Genomic DNA, 19254 nt, shown 5'->3' with positions numbered 1-19254 from the left:
AAAGACCCAGCTAGCAAACAGTATACACTTAGGAAATTCAGGGTTGTTTTATTTGTTTGCGCATATCCTGGGTAAACAGTAGCGTGTGACGAACTGAACAGCCCCTGTATAAACTCTGAGTAACAGAGCCCCCTTTAGCTGTACCACCCCAATAGAGGGGTCAGACATCCACCCCAAAGTACCAATACATGGCAAGAAAGACAGCAGAAAGCACTGAGAGACAGAGGTGAGGCAAAGAAATCCTGAAGAGCTGACACTTGGGACCAGCACTCTGGCATAGTAGACTAAGCTTACGCCTGCAGTGCCGGCTTCCCATACGGGCACTGGTTCATGTCCTGGCTGCTCCTCTTCCCATCCAGCTCTCTGCTACGGCCTGGGAAACAGTGGAATATAACCCAAGTGCTTGGGCCCCTGCACCCACGTGGAAGACCTGGAAGAAGATCCTGGCTCCTGGCTTTGGATCAGCTCAGCTCCAGCCGTTGCAGCCATTTGGGGAATGGACCAGTGGATGGACCAGTGGATGGACCACTTTTCTCTCTGTCTCTTCCTCTCTCTGTCTGTAACTCTATCTCTCAAATAAATAAATAAATCTTAAAAAAATAAAATAAAAACTGACACGATTAACTCAACAATGAGCTCCACATTGGTTGAGCTCTTTAAATATCTGTAAAATGACATCATTTGATCCAGACATCATTGTTCTGCAGCAGGAAGGCTAATGGGCCACTGTGTTTCACAGACTTAGGAACAGGGAGCCCAGAAGGGGTAAGTTATTTACCTAAGGTCACACAGCAAACATCAGCAAAGCAGGGTCCTGAAAATACGAAGAAACCCACTCCGTGGGCAGTCTGAAACTGGGCTTGCTCTCATCCCATTTTCACAACAGCCCTATGAGGCCGGGATGACGATCCATTTACATAAGGGACCACTGAAATATTAAGAAAGCAAAGTACCGGCCAGCGCCACAGCTCACTTGGCTAATCCTCCTCCTGAGGTGCCGGCACCCCAGGTTCTAGTCCCAGTCGGGGCGCCGGATTCTGTCCCAGTTGTCCCTCTTCCAGTCCAGCTCTCTGCTGTGGCCCGGGAGTGCAGTGGAGGATGGCCCAAGTGCTTGGGCCCTGAACCCACATGGGAGACCAGGAGAAGCACCTGGCTCCTGGCTTCGGATCAGCATAGTGCACTGGCCATAGCAGCCATTTGGGGGGTGAACCAACAGAAGGAAGACCTTTCTCTCTGTCTCTCTCTCTCACTGTCTAACACCGCCTGTCAAAAAAAAAAAAAAAAAAAAGAGGAAAGAAAGAAAAAAGAAAGCAAAGTACCTGACTGCAGCCAAGCAGCCCTTAGCAGAGCTGGAAGCCATGCTGGCTGCCCCTGTCCACCGGGACAGGGACTCAGATCCTTGCTCAGAGCCCCTGTTCTTAGAACACTGTAGAAGGAAGCTGAGACCCACTGAAGTAACACCTTGACAGTAGGGACTCCATTTTGGAGAACCTGAGACTCCATTCTGGGAAGGTGCCCCCCGACACTGTGAGACTCTGGTCTGAAACTATGCTCTAAAACAGTTGGACAATAGCAGTCCACTACACCACACTTGGCAGAGCATAGAAACCCCCTAGCATGATCGCTCAAGCTTGGAAGTGGATAGGCTGCACCTGGGTTAATGATAAAAACGTAATTTGTCTATGTCCTACATATGATTAAAACCAATACCTGGATTAATGTCAAGATTGTAATTAAAATTGTTAAGACTGTAACTGGTATTGTCAAGATTATAATTGATACTAGTTTCGCATAGGTTTTAGGTCAGCTTGACCCCGGTAACCATGTATTCCCCCCCCCGATCCTAGCAACCATGTATTCCCCTCCTGGTTTTGTGGTTTTTGTCTTTATAAACCCTGTTGCTTTTTATCAATGTGTGGAGCTCCTTTGTTTACACTCGCTCAGGTACAACACCACCATGAATGAAGCCCCAAGAAGCAAAACACAGGCACTCTTGATCAGGTGGCCTGACTGAGACGGACTAGGAGCCATATCCACAGTCAACTGGACAGTCTCAGAAGTTAGGCTGGAGACCCTAGAGTGGAAGGAAGGTGAGAGGAAAGAGGTGTGCGGAACCCTGTCTCCTAGGAGTGCACAACTGGGGCCGGCATTGTAGCACAGTGAGTTAAGCCGCCTGTGATGCCAGCATCCCAAATCAGTGCTGGTTCAAGTCCCAGCTGCTCTGCTTCCAATCCAGCTCCCTGCTGATGAGCCTGCGAAAGCAGCAGATGGCCCAAGGACTTGGACCCTGCCACCCACATGGAAGACCTAGCTCCTGGTTCTAGCCTGACCCAACCCCAGCCTTTGCAGATGGAAAGACCAGCAGAGGGAAGACTTCTTTCTCTGCCATTCTGCCTTTAAAATAAATAAAATATTTTTTAAAGAAAAGAAAAAAGTACATGGTTACACTCTGGGAAGGTGTCGACTTTGCTACTTTAGTGATCCCAAATGGCCAGATCCAGACACACCCACTTCTGGGTAACTCAAAACTCCAAGTGGACACCTCACACCATATACAAAAAGTAGCTCAAAATGGATCAAGGATAATAAAGTACAAATCTTTGTGACCTTAGGTTAAGCAATGATGTAAATATGATACCAAATGCCATGACAAAACAAAACAAAACAAAAAGATAAATTGGGCTTTGTTGTGCAGCAAAGAACAGAATGAAGAAGTAAAAAGACAACTCACAGTGGGAGAAAAACCTTGCACAGCAGGCATCTGATAAGGGATTTGTATCTAGAACAGAAAGAACCCTTACAACTCAATAATAAAAGACAACATAATTTAAAAATGGACAAAAGAAGCCAGCGCCAGCCCTCCCACGTGGGTGGCAGAGGTCCAAGCACTAGAAGCCACTTTTCCAGGTTCATTAACAGGGAGCTAGATTGGAAGTGGAGCAGCTGGGACACCAACTATATCCATATGGGATGTTAGCATTGAAAGCAGTGGCGGCTTTAGCAGTGGCTTTAACAGCTCTACCACAAAGCCAGCCCCTCAAATAAACAAATCGTTAAAAAATTTAAGGGGTGGGGGGCAATGTTGTGGTATAGCAGGTTAACCCTCCACCTGTGATGGCCGGCATCCCATATGGATGCCTGTTCAACACCTGGCTTCTTCTCATCCAGTTCCCTGCTGATGCACCTGGGAAAGCAGTGGAAGATGGCCCAAGTGCTTGGGCTCCTGCACCAGCTTGGTAGACCCAGAAGAAGCTCCTGGCTCCTGGCTTTGGCCTGCTCAGCCCTGGCCATTGTGGCCATTTGGGGAGTAAACCAGCAGATGGAAGATCTCTCTCTCTCTCTCTGTCTCTCTGTCTCTCCTCTGCTCTCTGTAACTCTGCCTTTCAAATAAATATAAAATAAAATAAAATAAATATTTATAAAATAATTTTTAAAGTGTTGACACATGCTACACAGGTGAACCATGAAAGCACTACCCTAAGTAACAGAAGACAGTCATAAAAGAAGGCACATAAAACTCTATATGAAGTGTTAAGAACAGGTAAATCTAATTTTTAATCTTCATCTTAGGCAAAGCCCTATGACAGAAAGTAGCTGAGTGGTTGTGCTTGACGGTGGAGGAAGACATCAGGGCCGTGGAAGCTGCTAACGCAATGAGTGGTTGCTCTGAGGGATAAAGAAAATGTTCCAAAATTGATTGCAATGATGGTTGCACAACTCTGAACATGCTAAAAGCCACTATATGCTTCAAATGAGTGACTTGTAAGGTGTCAGGGTTGTACCTTGATATAGCCATTTCTCATATTTTATAAAAGCACAAGTGGAGGTATAGACTCTCAGAAGGGGAGCAGGAGTTTTGAGGCTGATGGAAATGTTCTAAATATGTATTTTTATTTATATTTCTGAGAAGAAGAGAGACAAGACCGAGTGCTCCTGGGAGCAGGTGTTGTGGTGCAACAGGCTAAGTAGCGGCTTGGTGCACCTGCATTCTGTATCAGAGTGCGTGGGATTGAGTCCCACCTCTGCTTCTGCCACTGTGCACCCTGGGAGGCAGCAGATGATGGCTCAAATACTTGGGCCCCTGCCACCCGTGTGGGACACCTGAATGGAGTTCTGGGCTCCTGGCTTCAGCCTGGCTCAGCCCTGGCTGTTAAGGGCATTTGGGGAGTGAACTGGCAGATGAAAGATCTCTCTTTCTCTCTGCCTTTCAAATAAATGAGAGACAATTTTTCACCAACAGGTAGAGAAGGCAAGAAGCAGCTACTGGGTGGGTAGGACCAGGCATCAGGGCCACTGGGCAGCAAAGGGCAGGCCATCCCCAGTAGCTCAGGAGGAGACCTGACCCTAAACAGTCCTCCCCTTCTTCTCTCATTTCATCTCATCTCCAGCCTCCTTCTCCACACCCACCCTGTGGTCCTAGGCCAGCAGCCAACTCTACCTCCTTGGGGGGGGGGGGGGGCATTACCCTCTAATTGGACCCCAGGAGGCATGGGCAAGTTGCCATCCCTCCACACCACCTGCTGCTTCCTTACAGATAAGCCTGGCAGGGGTGGGGCAGCACCCCAGGTGGGAGTGGCCACTGCTCAGTGCACCCAGAGAGATCAAGACCTCCCCACCTCCACCCCCAAGGAATCCGGTTCTTTCCCACAGCCACAGCAGGTGCTGCGGGGCAGGGGAGTTGTGAAGACGCCAGAAAGACCCTTGGGATGCCCATGGGACACACACTGTTATTAGCCCCATTCTGCAGAGCAGCACACCGCAGTGCCACGTTTAAGGGACGCATTGATGTCACTGAGCTGAGAGAAGCGGGGGTAACTGGGACTCAGATCCAAATAGGAGTTCCTTCCAAGCTTGCTCCACAACAGGGAGATTGGGGGTCAGGGAAAGGGAGGAGGGGGAGAAAGCGGGAGGAAGAGGGCCAGACTCCACACCCTCCAGCACTTGGCCCAGCTTGTCAGCACAGCACTCAGCTTCCAGGAAAAGGGAGACAGATGCCCATCCAGCTCCCAGACGCCCGCAGCTGGGCTCCTCCCTGCCCAGGGGCAGCTGCAGATAGCCCGTGGCTGAGCTGTGGCTCCCCAGGATTGTCAGTAATTGCACTCCTTCTTTCTGGGCCACTCCCGCCACAAGGTCAAGGTGGCTGAAGTGAGAAACAAAGGCCTGCCCACTGCCAGACCTAGAGGAAGTCGGCTTCTTAACTTTGAGCAAATAGGTGACTTGAAAACCTCAGGACTCACAAACGAGAGCGGGCAGGCCTGTCACACTCACTTCCCACCGGAGGCAGCTCTGCTTTGTCTTATTTAACCTAACAATAGCCAACTCAGCTACATCCTGCTCTGCCCCCCCCCCCCACCCGCCAGCCTGACTGGTCCCTGCACCGGAATGCCCAGTAGGATACCTGGCATTCGGTGACCACTGAATTAGACAAAGGAGGTGGAGTGGGGAGGATGCCCCCTCTTCTCCCCATGAATTTTGAAGAAGTCAGGAAGAGAGCCTGCCCAGTGCTTCGAGCAACCCTACTTCCCGGCCACCTGTCCCTTCCACCTCCCACCTGTTCTCCAACCCACCTGCCCCTTCTCGGGCATACCTTGGCACAGGCTAGAATAGAAGCCCTCGTTCTTGAGAATGATCAGCAGGGAGCCCCAGCCCAGCAGGACCGCGGAGAAGAAGAGGTTCTCCAGTACCGCGGTGCAGGCCATCCACCAGCGCCTCCGGTACGCCTGCTCCAGCGTGGGGGCCATGCTGGCCGAGAGTCTGCAGAGAAACAGAAGGCTGAGCGAAGGGTCCCCCAGCGGCCCCTGGGAAGGGTCCTGCATCATGATGGCTCCTGAGAGCCCCTCGCGCCAAGCCGCGCGGGGGCCTTCATGGAGGCCCCATAGAGCCCTGGCCAGCCAGCGCCGGCGAGCTGGCTCTGCGCACACTGGCAGTGCCAAGGGCGCACGCGGCGCTGGGCTCCCGCCCGGCCACTATCAAAAACAAGGAAGGTCTTGTCTGCACGCAGCAGCTTCCTGGCCCGCTGCCGGCCTCTCCCACCCAGCACACAGCGCGCTGAGCCCGGCTCCTGGCGGGAGGGGTGCGGGGAGCGAAACCCGCGCTTCTCCAAGTCCCCACAGGTCAGCAAGGGGGCAGAGCGCGCTCTGAAGCCACCGCTGGCCCATGTCCGGCCGGCCTCTTGCGCCAGGAAGGACCCCCTGGAAGCAAGGAAGAGGAGGAAGAGGAAGTCTGAGGCTACCCTAAGACCCTCTCCTTCCTGTTACCCCTCCAAGTCCACACCCTCCGGGGCCGGGTGAGAGCGAGCCGTCCCACTTTGCACACCAGGCGAGTCCCTACAGCCTCTCGAGCCAAGCCAACAGCTGCCACGTGGAGGCAGACCCAGGGCAGGCGGGCGCGTCCTCTCGCGCCCTGGGCTCGCTCAGCGGGGCGCCAGGCACCACGCCGCGCGCCTCGTAGCCCGAGGAGGGGGCTCGGGCTCCGGCAGGAAGTCCGGCGACGGCTGACTTTATAAGGGCCGTGATAGCGGATGGGCTGGCTGGCGGGCGGGTGTGTTTACCAGAGGGAGGAAAGGAGGCGCGCTCCCCCCGCCGCGGCCGCTGCAGCCACCGCGGGAGGAGACGGCACGCGGGCGGCGTGGGGGCGGGAGGTGAGACCCGGGCAGAAAGAACCAGAGCCAGGGCGGGCTGGCCCGAGTCACTTCTTTCCGGGAGCCTTGGTCCTCATCTGTGATATGGGGTTTTGGCCGCCTCGGGCGCTCCCGGAGGTTCGTTAGAACTCTGACAAGTGTGGCTGGAAACCGAGGAAGTGCAGCAAACGAAGGGGCCCAGAGGAAGGGTCGGAGGGGCGCGCTTGGAGAGAGCGCACGACGTGCCGCGGCACCCGGAGGCTCCGGCAACAGACATTTCTAGGGAAGCCTGCGGCGAGGGTGGGTGGCAGCTGGCCCAGGTGGCTCTCCGCGGACGCGCGGTCCCCCACCGCACCCGCCGCTCACCTCCGATCGGGGCAAACGCGCCTCCTACACCCGCAGACGCCTGGCGGAGCGCAGCGCCTTTGCCGCGCGGCCGCGAGCTCAGGATCCGGGGTCCCGCCGGCCCAGCCCTGAAGTGCACCCGCGTTGGGGTTTTCTCTGCGTACCGGGTCCCAGCGGCCTCGGAACTTCAGCCAGACAGCCTGCTGGTCTCGCCTCGCCTGCGCTCTCGGAAGAAGTCGGGAGCCGGGAACCCGCCGGGCGCCACAGGTCCGCGAAGCCGGGCATGGACGGAGTGATCTGCCGAGCGGATCGCGGTATTTACTCGCGTCCCGAGCTGCGCCCAGAGGTGGGGGCGGGGGCTCCCTTCTCTTCCCCTCCCCCGAGGTCGACTTTCACGCCCACGTGACTCTGCCGCCGGCCCCCAGGTCCTCGCCGCCCCCAGCGCCTACTTTTCCACCCTGGGTACCCCACACGAGCGTCAGGCAGCGCCCTCTGCGTCTCTCGTCCAAACAAAGGACTCGGCTGGAGCAGACCGAGTGCGACGCGGGTCGGGCTTGGGTGGGGTTTTGAACCGTGCTGTGGGGAGTCGTGTTTTCCCAGAGAGGCAGAATGGCACGGACGTCTTGTGGTTACTCCGATTCAGGTCCGAGTCTCCACTTTGAAACTGACCACCCTGGCTTGCCTTGGGCAACTTACTTGACTGCTCTGAGCTCCTGTGAATTAGAATAGCGAGAGAATTGACCCACTTGCCGGAGAAGTCAGGAATTGTGTTGTGTGCACATAGTAAATGTCAGCTGCTGTTGTTACTATTTCCCAAGACCTGGTGATCAACGACAGGAGATGCGCCGATCCAAAGCCAGGAGCTTCTTCCTGATCTCCCACGCGGGTGCAGGGGCCCAAGGACTAGGACCATCTTCTACTGCTTCCCCAGGCCATAGCAGAGAGCTGGATCGGAAGTGGAGCAGCCGGGACTAGAACCAGCGCCATATGGGATGCCAGCACTGCAGGCAGCGGCTTTACCTGCTATGCCACAGCACCGGCCCCAGATGCGAATTTAATAGCATGTGTTAGGTGATCCCCACGATGCTCCTTGGGAACAGGCACTGCTGTGCAGAAAGCTCCGATAAAGCCTTTGGCAAGGGCGGGGGTGGGGGGGTGGAGGGAGGACTGAGCAGCTAAGCCACCAGGCCAAGGGAGAAACTGACATTTGCTGAGTTGCTACTATGTGCTGGGCACTCCCTCCCCGCCAGAAAAATTGTTGTTAAATCTTCAAAGACATCATGGTCTCATTTTAACCTCCCAGCTGGAACAGAGGGAGGGACCTGGAGACTTGGAGCATGGTGCTTGGAGACAGGATGGAGAGTCGGGGCTGTCTGGCTTTAAGATCTGCCCCTTCCATTCCTCCAGGCCAGGGGCATGGCAAGAGCAGAAGCTTAGCCGTGGAAAAAGGCACAAGGCGTTCCCTCTGCCAAAGCTCACGTCAGGCTTTGGTGGTTTCACTTCAGTGGTGGTTCCCAGGACGTTCAGATCAAGGTCAAACTCCTTAGCTCAAGGTGAGGGGCCCTAGAATAAAAGTTCTAACCCAGATCCCCTTGGGAACATGATAAAACGCTATCAATGCGCTCTATGACAACACTAAGGTGAACGCGGGCTCTCTCCCTGACACTCCGCAGTGCATGGGCCTCCCTGGCTGGGGCACTTGCCCTCCCTTCATCCCAACCTGCCCTTCCCTGTTTGCAACATTGTCCCTTTCCAACTGTCAGCTCTAGGAAGCCAGGCAAGCGGCTGGGCGGCTGCATCCCCAGCGCACGGTACCCAAAGGCACTTAGCAAGCACAGGTGCAGTGAAAGCAAGCCAGCTGCTTTGCCTCCGCCCTCGCCTTTGCACCTGCGGTTCCATCGGTGGGAATAACAGCTTCCCTTCTTCCCTTCTAGTATACTCATCTGTCACAAGGTAGCTCAAATTCTACCTCTCTCTGGGAGCTGTCTCTGATCTAGGCTGGATTACGGACCTGGCCCACATTCTCCCAACAAACACTGTGCTAACCTTTGAGGCCTCCACACTAATCTAGAACTGTGGGTTTCCTTCCTTGCTCTTTCCCTGCACCACACACACATGCACGATGAAGTAGAAATCCCTTCAGAGAGGACAGCATTGTGGCATAGCAGATCAAGCTGCCACCTTCAAGGCTGGCATCCCATATGGGCACCAGTTCGAGTTCTTACTGCTCCACTTCTGATCCAGCTCCCTGCTAATGGCCTGGGAAAAAGCAGCAGAAGATGGCCCAAGTGTTTGGGCCTCTGCCACCCACATGGGAGACCTGGAAGAAGCTCTGGGTTCCTGGCTTTGGCCTGGCCCAATCCTGGCTGTTGTGGCCATCTGGAAATGAACCAGCAGATGGAAGATTCTCTCTCTCTCTCTCTGTAATCGTTGGCAAATCCCCTAGCTCAGGGGATTTTTTTTTTTAAGATTTATTTATTTACTTGAAAGAGTCACACAGAGAGAGGAGAGGCAGAGAGAGAGAGAGAGAGAGAGAGAGAGGTCTTCCATTCGATGGTTCACTCCCCAATTGGCCGCAACGGCCGGAGCTGCATCGATCAGGAGTCAGAAGCTTCCTCCGGGTCTCCCACGCGGGTGCAGGGGCCCAAGGGTTTGGGCCTTCTTCTACTGCTTTCCCAGGCCACAGCAGAGAGCTGGATTGGAAGTGGAGCAGCCGGGTCTCGAACCAGCGCCCATTTGGGATGCCAGCGCTTCAGGCCAGGGCGTTAACCCGCTGCACTACAGTGCAGGGCTCTCTCTCTCTCTCTCTCTCTCTCTCTCTCTCAGAAACAGAGATAAAGGTCTCCCGTCTGCTGGTTCAGTCCTCAGATGCCCAGAACAGCTAAGCTGCTGGACACTGCGATCCCAGAACTCAGTCCAGGTCTGTCACGTGAAGGGCAGGAACCCAGTTGCTTGAGCCATCACTGCTGCTTCCCGGGGTCCACATTAGCATTAAGCTGGAGTCAGGAGCCGGAGCTAGGTACTGAACCCAAATACTCATTTGGGACTTGGGCATCGCAACTCCTAGGTGAGATACCTACCCCGGCTTTGTTTTTACTGGGATTGATATGGCTGGGTTTGTGTTTAATGAGTGGAGAATATGTGGGAAAGAAGAGAAAAGTTAAAGTAGTTAGAAGGCACGCAGCACACAGGGGGCTGGTGCTGTGGCGTAGCAGGTTAAGCCTCCGCCTGCAGTGGTGGTATCCCATATGGGTGCCGGTTCGTGTCCCAGCTGCTCTACTTCCGATCCAGCTTTCTGCTGTGGCCTGGGAAAGCAGCAGAAGATGGCCCAAGTCCTTGGGCCCCTGTACCTGTGTGGGAGACCCGGAAGAAGCTCCTGGCTCCTGGCTTCAAATCGGCATAACTCCGGCCATTGTGGCCAACTGGGGAGTGAACCAGCAATGGAAGACCCTCCCCCCCCGGCTCTCCTCTCTCTGTGTAACTCTGACCTTCAAATAAATAAATAAATCTTTAAAAAAAAAAAAAAGAAGAAGAAGAAGGCCATGTAGTAGTTCACATACAAAATAATGGATGGGATGTTTGGTGCAGTGGCTCAGAAGCCCCTTGGGTCGCCCTCATCCTATATCAGAATATTAGAGTTCAAGTCCCAGCTCTGCTCTTCATTTCAGCTCCCTGAGAGGCAGCAGGTGATGGCTGAAGCAGTTGGGTCTCTGCTATCTGTGTGTGAGACCAGAACTGAGTTCTCCTGGATTCAGCCTGGCCCAGCCCTGACTATTGTGGGCATCTGGTGGGTGAGCTAGCAGACAGGAGATCCCTCTCATCCTCTCCCTCTCCCTCTTCCTCTCCATCAGTCTCTGTGCCTTTCAAAAAATTAAATATAAAACAAATGGTGACCAGCTTTTTAAAAGTAGAGAAAGTAAGATGAAAGACCTAAAACGCACTTTCTTTCTTTTTTTTTTTCTTTTATTTATTTGACAAGTAGAGTTATAGACAGTGAGAGGGAGAGACAGAGAGAAAGGTCTTCCTTCCGTTGGTTCACCCCCCCAAATGGCCCCTACAGCCGGAACTGCGCCGATCCAAAGCCAGGAGCCAGGCTAAAATGCATTTTCATATGAGAATCAGTAAGATTCAGCAGGAGCTGGTGTGATGTGTGCAGTGGATTGCAATGCCCACATCCAATGGGCGTGCTGGTTGGAATCCTGGCTGCTCCACTTCCAATCCGACGTCCTGCTAATGCACCTGGTGAGGCAGTGGAAGACGGCCCAAATGCTCGGGCCCCTGCCACCACTGTGGGAGATCCAGATGGTATTCCTGGCTCTTGGCTTTGGTCTGGCCCAGGTCTGGCTATTGCTTCCTTTAGGGGAAGCGAACCAACAGATGAAAGATCTCTCTCATTCTCTCTTCCCTGCTCTACCTTTCAAATATGTGAATCTTAAATTAAAAAAAAAAAAAAAAAACAAAACCAGGATTTGTCAACCTTCTTCTTCCCCTGCCTTCCTAGGGGCTGTCCTCCTGCCATTACCCCCAGTTAACAGCCTTATCACGTTGATCTCCTGTGGGCGCCTGAGCAGAGTCTACTTCACGGCTTAGTGGACAAGAGAATTGGTTCAGGCTGGGTAGAAATCCTGGCTCTGTAGCTAATCACTTGTGTGATTTTGCCCAAGTCGCTTAATCTCCTAAGCTTCAGTCTTTTCCTCTGTTGAGGACTGAAACAATCGTATCTGATTGAATTCATCGGGTAAGAAATCATTATTTCAGTTTAATGAATACTGATTCTGAATATTTGCATGAAGAAGGTACATAAAATGTTGCAGCCATTGGGAAAACAATGTGGCAGTTCCTCTAACAGTAAAAAAGCACTGAGTTACTATTGTAGCTGTGTAATTCTGCTCCTCAGTGTATACCCAAGAGAACCGAGAACACCTGTCCACACCATTGTACACGCATGTGCACAGCTGCACTGTTCCTCAGAGCCAAAAAGAGCAACCAACAGAATTGCCCATCAACTGATTAATGGAGAAACAAAATATGCTACGCCCAGACAATGTGATCTTATTTGGGCACAAATACTACTGGTGCATACTGCAACACCGGTGACTCTTGAAAACATGCTCAATGAAAGAAACCAGACACAGAAGGCTCGTGTTGTTTGAAGTGCTCAGAGAGAAAGTGGATCAGTGGCTCCCAGAGCACGGGGGTGGGGGGGAAGGGAGGCAGGAAATAAGGGCTGACAGCTAAGGGGTGTGGGATTTCCTCTTGGGGAATGCGAGGGTTATGTAAGTAGATGCTGGTGATGACTGCACAACTTTGTGAATGGACTCAACTGTACCCTTTAAGAGAGTGGATTTGATAATATGTGAATTATATCTTAAAAAAAAAAAAAAAACCTTTCAGGGCCGTTGTCATGGTGTAGTTGGTTAAGCCGCTGCTTGGGTCACAGCATGCCTGTGTTGGAGGAGCAGTTTCAGTCCTGGCTGTTCCACTTCTGAGCCAGCCCCCCACCACCACCTTTTAAAGATTTATTTATCTATTTGCGAGGTAGAGTTACAGACCGAGAGGAGAGACAGAGAGAGAGAGAGAGAAAGGGAGAGAGAGAGAGAGAGGTCTTCCATCCGCTGGCTCACTCCCCAAGTGGCCTCGACGGCTAGAGCTGGGCCCATCCAAAGCCAGGAGCTTTTTTCGGGTCTCCCATGTGGGTGCAGGGGCCCAAGGACTTGAGCCATCTTCTACTGCTTTCTCAGACCATTAGTAGGGGATGGACTTGTCTGAAAATTTGACAAGAAGATGGGAAGAGGAGCAGTTGGGCCACAAATCAGCACCCATATGGGATGCCAGCACCGCAGGCAGAGGCTTAGCTCACTACACCACAGTGCCGGGCCCCCAGCTTCCTGGGAAAGCAGTAGAAGATGCCCCAAGTGGTTGGGTCCCTGCCACCCACGCAGGAAACCCCAATGGAGTTTCTGTTCTGCCTCCTGGCTTCAGTCTGACCCAGCCCTGGCCATTGTGGCCATTTAGGGAATGAACCAACAGCTGGGAAATCTCTCTCTCTGTCTCTCTCTCAATTACTCTTTCAAATAAATAAATAAAACATCTAATAGTGATGATAAACAACCGTCGCGTGTGCCTGGCAGTAGGGATTCATTGGTGAGTAATGTGCAGACCCTATATCCACAGAACCCAAGTTGGTGGGAGAGAGACATCAATGAGTCAAACACCGATGTGTTGAGTGTGATCTCGTCTCCAGGAAGCACCACGGAGGAGAAGCGTGTGTGCCAGGAGAGCATGTAACTGCGCAGGGGCCTGGTGCAGACCCAGGATCAGGCAGGAATCCTGAGGGAGGATCCTGGCGCTGAGATCTGAACCGGCAGGGTTTATCAACACCCAAGAGGAAGACGGAGCACATGAAAGATTCCGCTGTAGGACAATGCCTCGGGCCCTGCGGGAGCTGACAAGGGCCAATGTGGCTGATGCACAAAGAATGAGGGGCGCTGTGGCGCCAGGCTGCAGCCGTGGCACAGGCAGGGTCGGGTGATTCCTCCTGCTCTTTGAAGACCACACAGAGGGCCCAATCACCTCAAGTGACCAAAACTGACCTTCTCCCTCCCTCCCTCCCTCGCTCACTCCACTGTTGTCTGAGTCAGACCCCGCCCAGTCGCCTAAGCTGCAAAGCCGGACTCAGCCTCGCTCACCATCCAGCCGGCCAGCTTTCGGAAGTCTTCACAGCTAGCTCTTTCCGGCCACTGCTGCCCCCAAACCCAGCTCAGCACCAGCTCCAGCCTGAGCTCCTGGGCTGTCCCAGTTGTACCCCGTCCACGATGCCACCATGATGCAGACGTCATCAGGCCACTTCCCTTGAAAGGGGGTCCTGTCACTCTTGGGGACATGCACAGGCTGCAGCACAGCCCCCCGCCACCTGCTTCCTTCTGGCTTCGCTGCCTTCCGTGCGTTCACTGTGGTGCCCTCTTTGCACCCCGCAGTACTCCGGGCTCTCTCACCGCAAGTTCTTCTTGGGCCTGGAACACTCCCTGGCCTGGCCTAGCTAATTAATCCTTCCGATCTTGCCTTGCCACTCACTGCCTTTAATAACATACTGGACTCCAGATAGCCCTGCATCCGATGCTGCCTCTGATCAACCCATCTTCCCTCCCCTGACTCTCCGCCTACCTCCACCACTGTCCTCCCACACCCAACCCGGAGCCCATCACCCACCCCACCGAGTGCCTGGCAGATTCCTACTCCTCTGCTGAATCTCCTCCACCACTTTCTGGAACACAGCCTTCCCCGAGCATCCCGACTGGGGCGGCAACATTCCTTTACTCGGCCCCGTGGTCCTGCGAACATCCTTTGTAACGTTTACCGCAACGGTGAAAGCACCTGGTTTTACCTGACGTTCCCGCTAGGTTTTCTATCTTGCTCCCCTTTGCCCCATCACCTAAAACAAAGCTCGTCACAGGACTCCCCTTGGGCCGGCCCACAAGTGCTCTGAGGAAATTCTAGACCTGCGTGCAGGAATTCCATGTCGTCGCAGACAGTCCAGGGCGCTTGTCAGATTTTCAAAGTCCAAGACCTGGAAGAGGTTAAGAATGTTTCCCAGGGCTGGCTGTGGTGTGGTGGGCTAAGCCTTCGCCTGCAGCGCCAGCATCCCACAGACACTGGTTCAAGCCCTGGCTGCTCCAATTCCAATCCATCTCCCTGTTAATGGCTTGGGAAAGCAGGATGGCCTAAGTCCTTGGGCCCTTGTACCCGCGTGGAAGACCCAGAAGCTCCTGGCTCCTAGCTTTGGATCGGCCCAGCTCTAACTGTTGCAGCCATTTGGGGAGTGAACCAGTGGATAAGACTTCTCTCTCTCTGCTTCTACCTCTTAAATGAATACATGTTTTCTTTCACAGGAGGGCTGATGTTGTGGTGCAGCTGGTTGGGCCGTTGCCAGCGAGGCCAGCATCCCATAGGAGCGCTGGTTCAAGTTACAGCCGCTCCACTTCTGATCCAGCTCCCTGCTGATGCATCCCGGAGAGCAGCGGAAGATGGAAGTGCTTGTTTTCCTGCCACCTTTGTGGGAGACCCGGATGGAGTTCCAGGCTCCTGAGTCCAGCCTGGCCCAACAGGCTGATGTGGCCATTTGAGGAGCAAATCGGTGAATGGAAGATCTCTGTCCTCCCTCCCCCACCACCATACCCCTGCCTTTCAAATAAATAAAACTAAATCTTTAAAATATACATAATTAAAAAAAAGAAGCTGCAGATGGATGTGGCTTTCCCTTAGTGTTGCCAACACAGACTTCTACCGTGCAAAACCATGGCCCCAAGAAAATAAGTTCCAAGAAAGCAAGGGTGATTCTTTTGTTCATTGATGGATCCCGGTTGCCTAGAACTGTGCCTGGCACATGATAGGTGTAGGTAAAAGAATGATCACGCAGTCCCAGATGACTGCCATAGTTGTACGCATTAGGTAACAAATTACCCCCAAAACATAGTCCTTTTTTTTTAAGATTTATTTATTTGAAAGTCAGAGTTACACAGAGAGAGAGGGAGAGGTGGAGAAGCAGAGAGAGACAGAGAGAGAGAGAGACATCATCCATCTGCTGGTTCACTCCCCAATTGGCCGCAATGGCTGGAGCTGCACCCATCTGAAGCCAGGAGCCGGGAGCTTCTTCCAGGTCTCCCATGAGGGTGCAGGGGCCTAAGGACTTGGGCCATCTTCTACTGCTTTCTACTGTCTGTGTTGGCAACACTAAGGGAAAGCCACATCCATAAGTATCTGCAGCTTCTTTTTTTAAATTATGTATATTTTAAAGATTTAGTTTTATTTATTTGAAAGGCAGGGGTATGGTGGGGGGGGGGGGGAGGACAGAGATCTTCCATTCACCGATTCGCTCCTCAAATGGCCACATCAGCCTGTTGGGCCAGGCTGAAGTCAGGAGCCTGGATCGGAAGTAGAGCAACCAGGTCTCGAACCGGCACCCATATGGGATGCTGGCGCCCCAGGCCAGGGCATTAACCCACTGCGCCACAGCGACAACCCCCAAAACACAGCATCTTAACACAATATTCATTATCTCGGTTTCTCTGGGTCAGGAGGTCGGGCCTAGCTCAGCGGGGTCCTCTGCGGGGGCTGCAGGCATCTGGATCTGCTTCCAAGCTCACTTTCACGCTGGGGGATGCACTTCCCTGCTGGCTGCTGGCTGGAGGCTGCCCCTCAGTTCCTTACTGCACGGTTTGTTCATAGGTCAGCTCACACCATGGAACACTGCTTCATCAGGGTGAGGCAGAGAGAAGAGCGAGAGAGCAGGAGCATGAGACAGCCAAGAAAGAGGGCTAAGTCAAGAGGGTGTGAGAAGAGGAACTAGCAGGACGGACAGTGCCGTCTTTTGTAACTTAGCCTTGGAAGTGGTGCCCATCCCTAGTGAGCTTAGAGGCCACCTACCCCAGGACACTGACCTGTTTCCTTACACAGTGGCCAGTTCATCTGAACAGCCGGGGCAGAAGGCCCAGACCAAATGCCTGCAGGTCAAGGAGACGATGACGAGGAAGGAAGACGTCAGCGGTGGGAGGCTTGGTGGGTGACAAACCTCTGCCCACCATCAGCAGATGCTGCCAAGGAGGCCCAATGCCAACAGAGCGTCTCGATTTCCCAAAGAATCCACAGCCTAGATTTTTATGAAACACTTCCTACTTTTTACAATTGATAATTCGCGGCAGGTGTTGTGGCACAGCGGGTTAAGTTGCCACTTGGGATGCCTGGGTTCAAGGCCCAGCTACTCACTTCTGATCTAGTTCCCTGCGGATACGCATCCAGGAGGCAGCAGCTGATGGCCCAAATACTTGGGTCCATGATACCTGCTGTCCAGGTAGGAGATCCAGAGCTCCTGGCTTTCCTGGCTTTGGCTTGGCCTAGTCCCAGCTGCAGTGGCCATTTGGGGAGTGAACCAGTGGATGCAAGATCTCTCCCTCTCTGCCTTTCAAATAAATAGACTACAAAATGGAAAACCTGAAACCGAGCACAAACACCTCTGAGGACAGCCTGATTCATCTCTGCTGTGTGTCCACTTCTGCCCTCTTCCACTCCCCGCCCCCACCTAGCCTGCTCACTGAGGCAGGGACCCAGCTAATTCATCCTGGAAAATCTCGAAGCTCTTGGCCAACAAGTGATGACGCATTTCATGCAAGGAAGCATGGAGGACACTTTTAAAACCAACTGTGGAATAAAATGATATTTAATGGAATATATAATAGTGGTGAGTGAAACATGAAAGTGCTGACACGTGTCTCACCAGGGCGGTGGCCCTCGAGCCTAGCACAGTGGTTAGGGTGCCTCTAGGGTCTGTTGCCTCCTGGAATCCCGGCTCTGCCCCTTGCTTGCCCTGTGCTCTTAGGCAAGTCACTAACTTTTGAGAGCCTCGGCTTCTGCATCGGAGAAGTGAAGACAGCCACACCTGTCTCACGGAGTTGTTGGAAGGATTAACTGAACTAATACGCTTGGGGCTATTAGCAGAGCTTAGCGCACTGCAGCAATCCAATGAACCTGAGCTGTTCTTACTCACATCCCCCCTCTCTCCTCACTGCCTGCTTGCCACGTCTCCACCTCATCTGTTACTTTTTTTTTTTTTTTTTTGACAGGCAGAGTGGACAGTGAGAGAGAGAGAGACAGAGAGAAAGGTCTTCCTTTGCCGTTGGTTCACCCTCCAATGGCCGCCGCGGCCAGCGCGCTGCAGCCGGCGCAGCGCGCTGATCCGATGGCAGGAGCCAGGAGCCAGGTGCTTTTCCTGGTCTCCCATGGGGTGCAGGGCCCAAGCACCTGGGCCATCCTCCACTGCACTCCCTGGCCACAGCAGAGAGCTGGCCTGGAAGAGGGGCAACCAGGACAGAATCCGGCGCCCCGACCGGGACTAGAACCCGGTGTGCCAGCACCGCAAGGCGGAGTATTAGCCTAGTGAGCCGCGGCGCCGGCCCACCTAATCTATTACTTGCCACCATCTACCGCTATGTACCTGGCTGGTGGTAGCGTGCAGATCTGTCATTGTCACCGTAAATCCTTCAGGTCTCATGTCCTCAGGAGATGACCCAAGCCCCTTCGCACGGCTCACCCGTGGAGCGCACCTTCCCACTGCAAGCTTCACGTCACCTGCACCTCCTCCAGTGGCCTGAGGGCGCCACACTTCCACCTTCACAGCCGTGGCAGGCACTGTGCTGTTCTGCTGGAACCTCCTCTCCCCACTGCCACCACCCCTTCCAGGTGACCTGGTTATCGGAGAGTTCCTGATATCCCCTGCTAAACCCGAGGGCAGGTGCAGTATCAAGCTGAATGCCAGGAATAAACTTTTGTGGAATTGGCCGAGGCAGCACAGACTAGTGGGCAGACAGCGCCACCTGTTGACCCAAATTCATACTTCAGTACCTAGAGAGGAGAGTCTTCGCAGTCTCCATGTTCAAGGTGGCGGACCACGGTCTTGAAGTGTTCCAGGGTCCTCCCAATGTTTCTACCTCACACAAAACTTAACAATGAAAAGAACCAACACACCTTATGTATGCTATGCACTTCCCTATGTGCTTTAGTTATTAACACATTTAATTTTCACAACTACCCAAGGAGATATGTGTGTTCTTCAGCCATTTTATGGGCGGGGTAACTGAAGCACAGATCAGGCCCCACTCAAGATTAAGGGAATCTCAGTGGAAACAAGCCCAGGGGCTGGTTTTGTGGTGCAGCAAATCAAGCTTGCACCCCAGGTAAGCACACGCTCGAGTCCCAGCTACTCTGTTCCTGTCCCAGCTCCCTGCTAATGCACCTGGGAAGGCAGCAGAAGGTGGCCCAAGTGCTTGGGCCTTGCCACCCATGTGGGAGACCCAGATGGAGTTCCAGGTTCCAGGCTTCCACCTGGCCCGCCCTGCCTGTTGCAGTCACTTGGGAAGTGAACCAGCAGATGATCTCTCTGTAACTCTGCCTTTCAAATAAATCTTAAAGAAAAAAAGATGAAAGACTCACAGAGCCTTGCTTGAACTTCACTTGTAAGCCCCAAACTGTCTTTATGTCTCCTTTACTGTGCCTCCCATGACCTTGCTATACCCTGTACCCCAGGCCCCTCTACCCCAGAGGCCGGCTTTGGAGATACTGCCATCACACACTGGCATTGGGGTCAACCAAAATCCCACCTCACACGTTCTGAAAGCTGTGCAGTTCTCTGAGGACATGGATCCCACAGGATGTGGCCCCAGTGCGACAGCAAACAGGACAGTCACCCTGGCCTCTATGTCACCGCTCCACTTGTGTGACCACAGCAAGCAACCACTGCT

The 19254-nt window shown here is 53.4% G+C and overlaps 1 protein-coding gene across 10 annotated transcripts in view; it reads right to left on the bottom strand.

The window, feature by feature from the left end:
- Positions 1 to 7499, bottom strand: part of SLC43A1 (solute carrier family 43 member 1) — a 30581-nt gene extending 23082 nt beyond the window's left edge. For 2 of the 10 annotated variants that reach the window (XM_051854089.2, XM_070070261.1), the window contains exons 1-2: positions 7129 to 7306; positions 5588 to 5754 (exon numbers count right to left, since the gene is read on the bottom strand). In XM_051854089.2, coding sequence (XP_051710049.1) covers positions 5588 to 5741 — 154 coding nt within the window. In that variant the 5' untranslated portion in view covers positions 5742 to 5754; positions 7129 to 7306. Of the gene's footprint in view, positions 1 to 5587; positions 5958 to 6257; positions 6469 to 6985; positions 7340 to 7413 lie in introns of those variants that run through there. The other 8 variants (XM_051854122.2, XM_070070265.1, XM_070070243.1 and 5 more) reach the window with 7 other exon arrangements.
- Positions 7500 to 19254: the final 11755 nt, after the last annotated feature.

Source organism: Oryctolagus cuniculus, chromosome 1 (genome assembly GCF_964237555.1).
Source record: "Oryctolagus cuniculus chromosome 1, mOryCun1.1, whole genome shotgun sequence".
Taxonomy (NCBI): domain Eukaryota; kingdom Metazoa; phylum Chordata; class Mammalia; order Lagomorpha; family Leporidae; genus Oryctolagus; species Oryctolagus cuniculus.
This window is presented reverse-complemented; position numbering and strand designations above follow the sequence as displayed.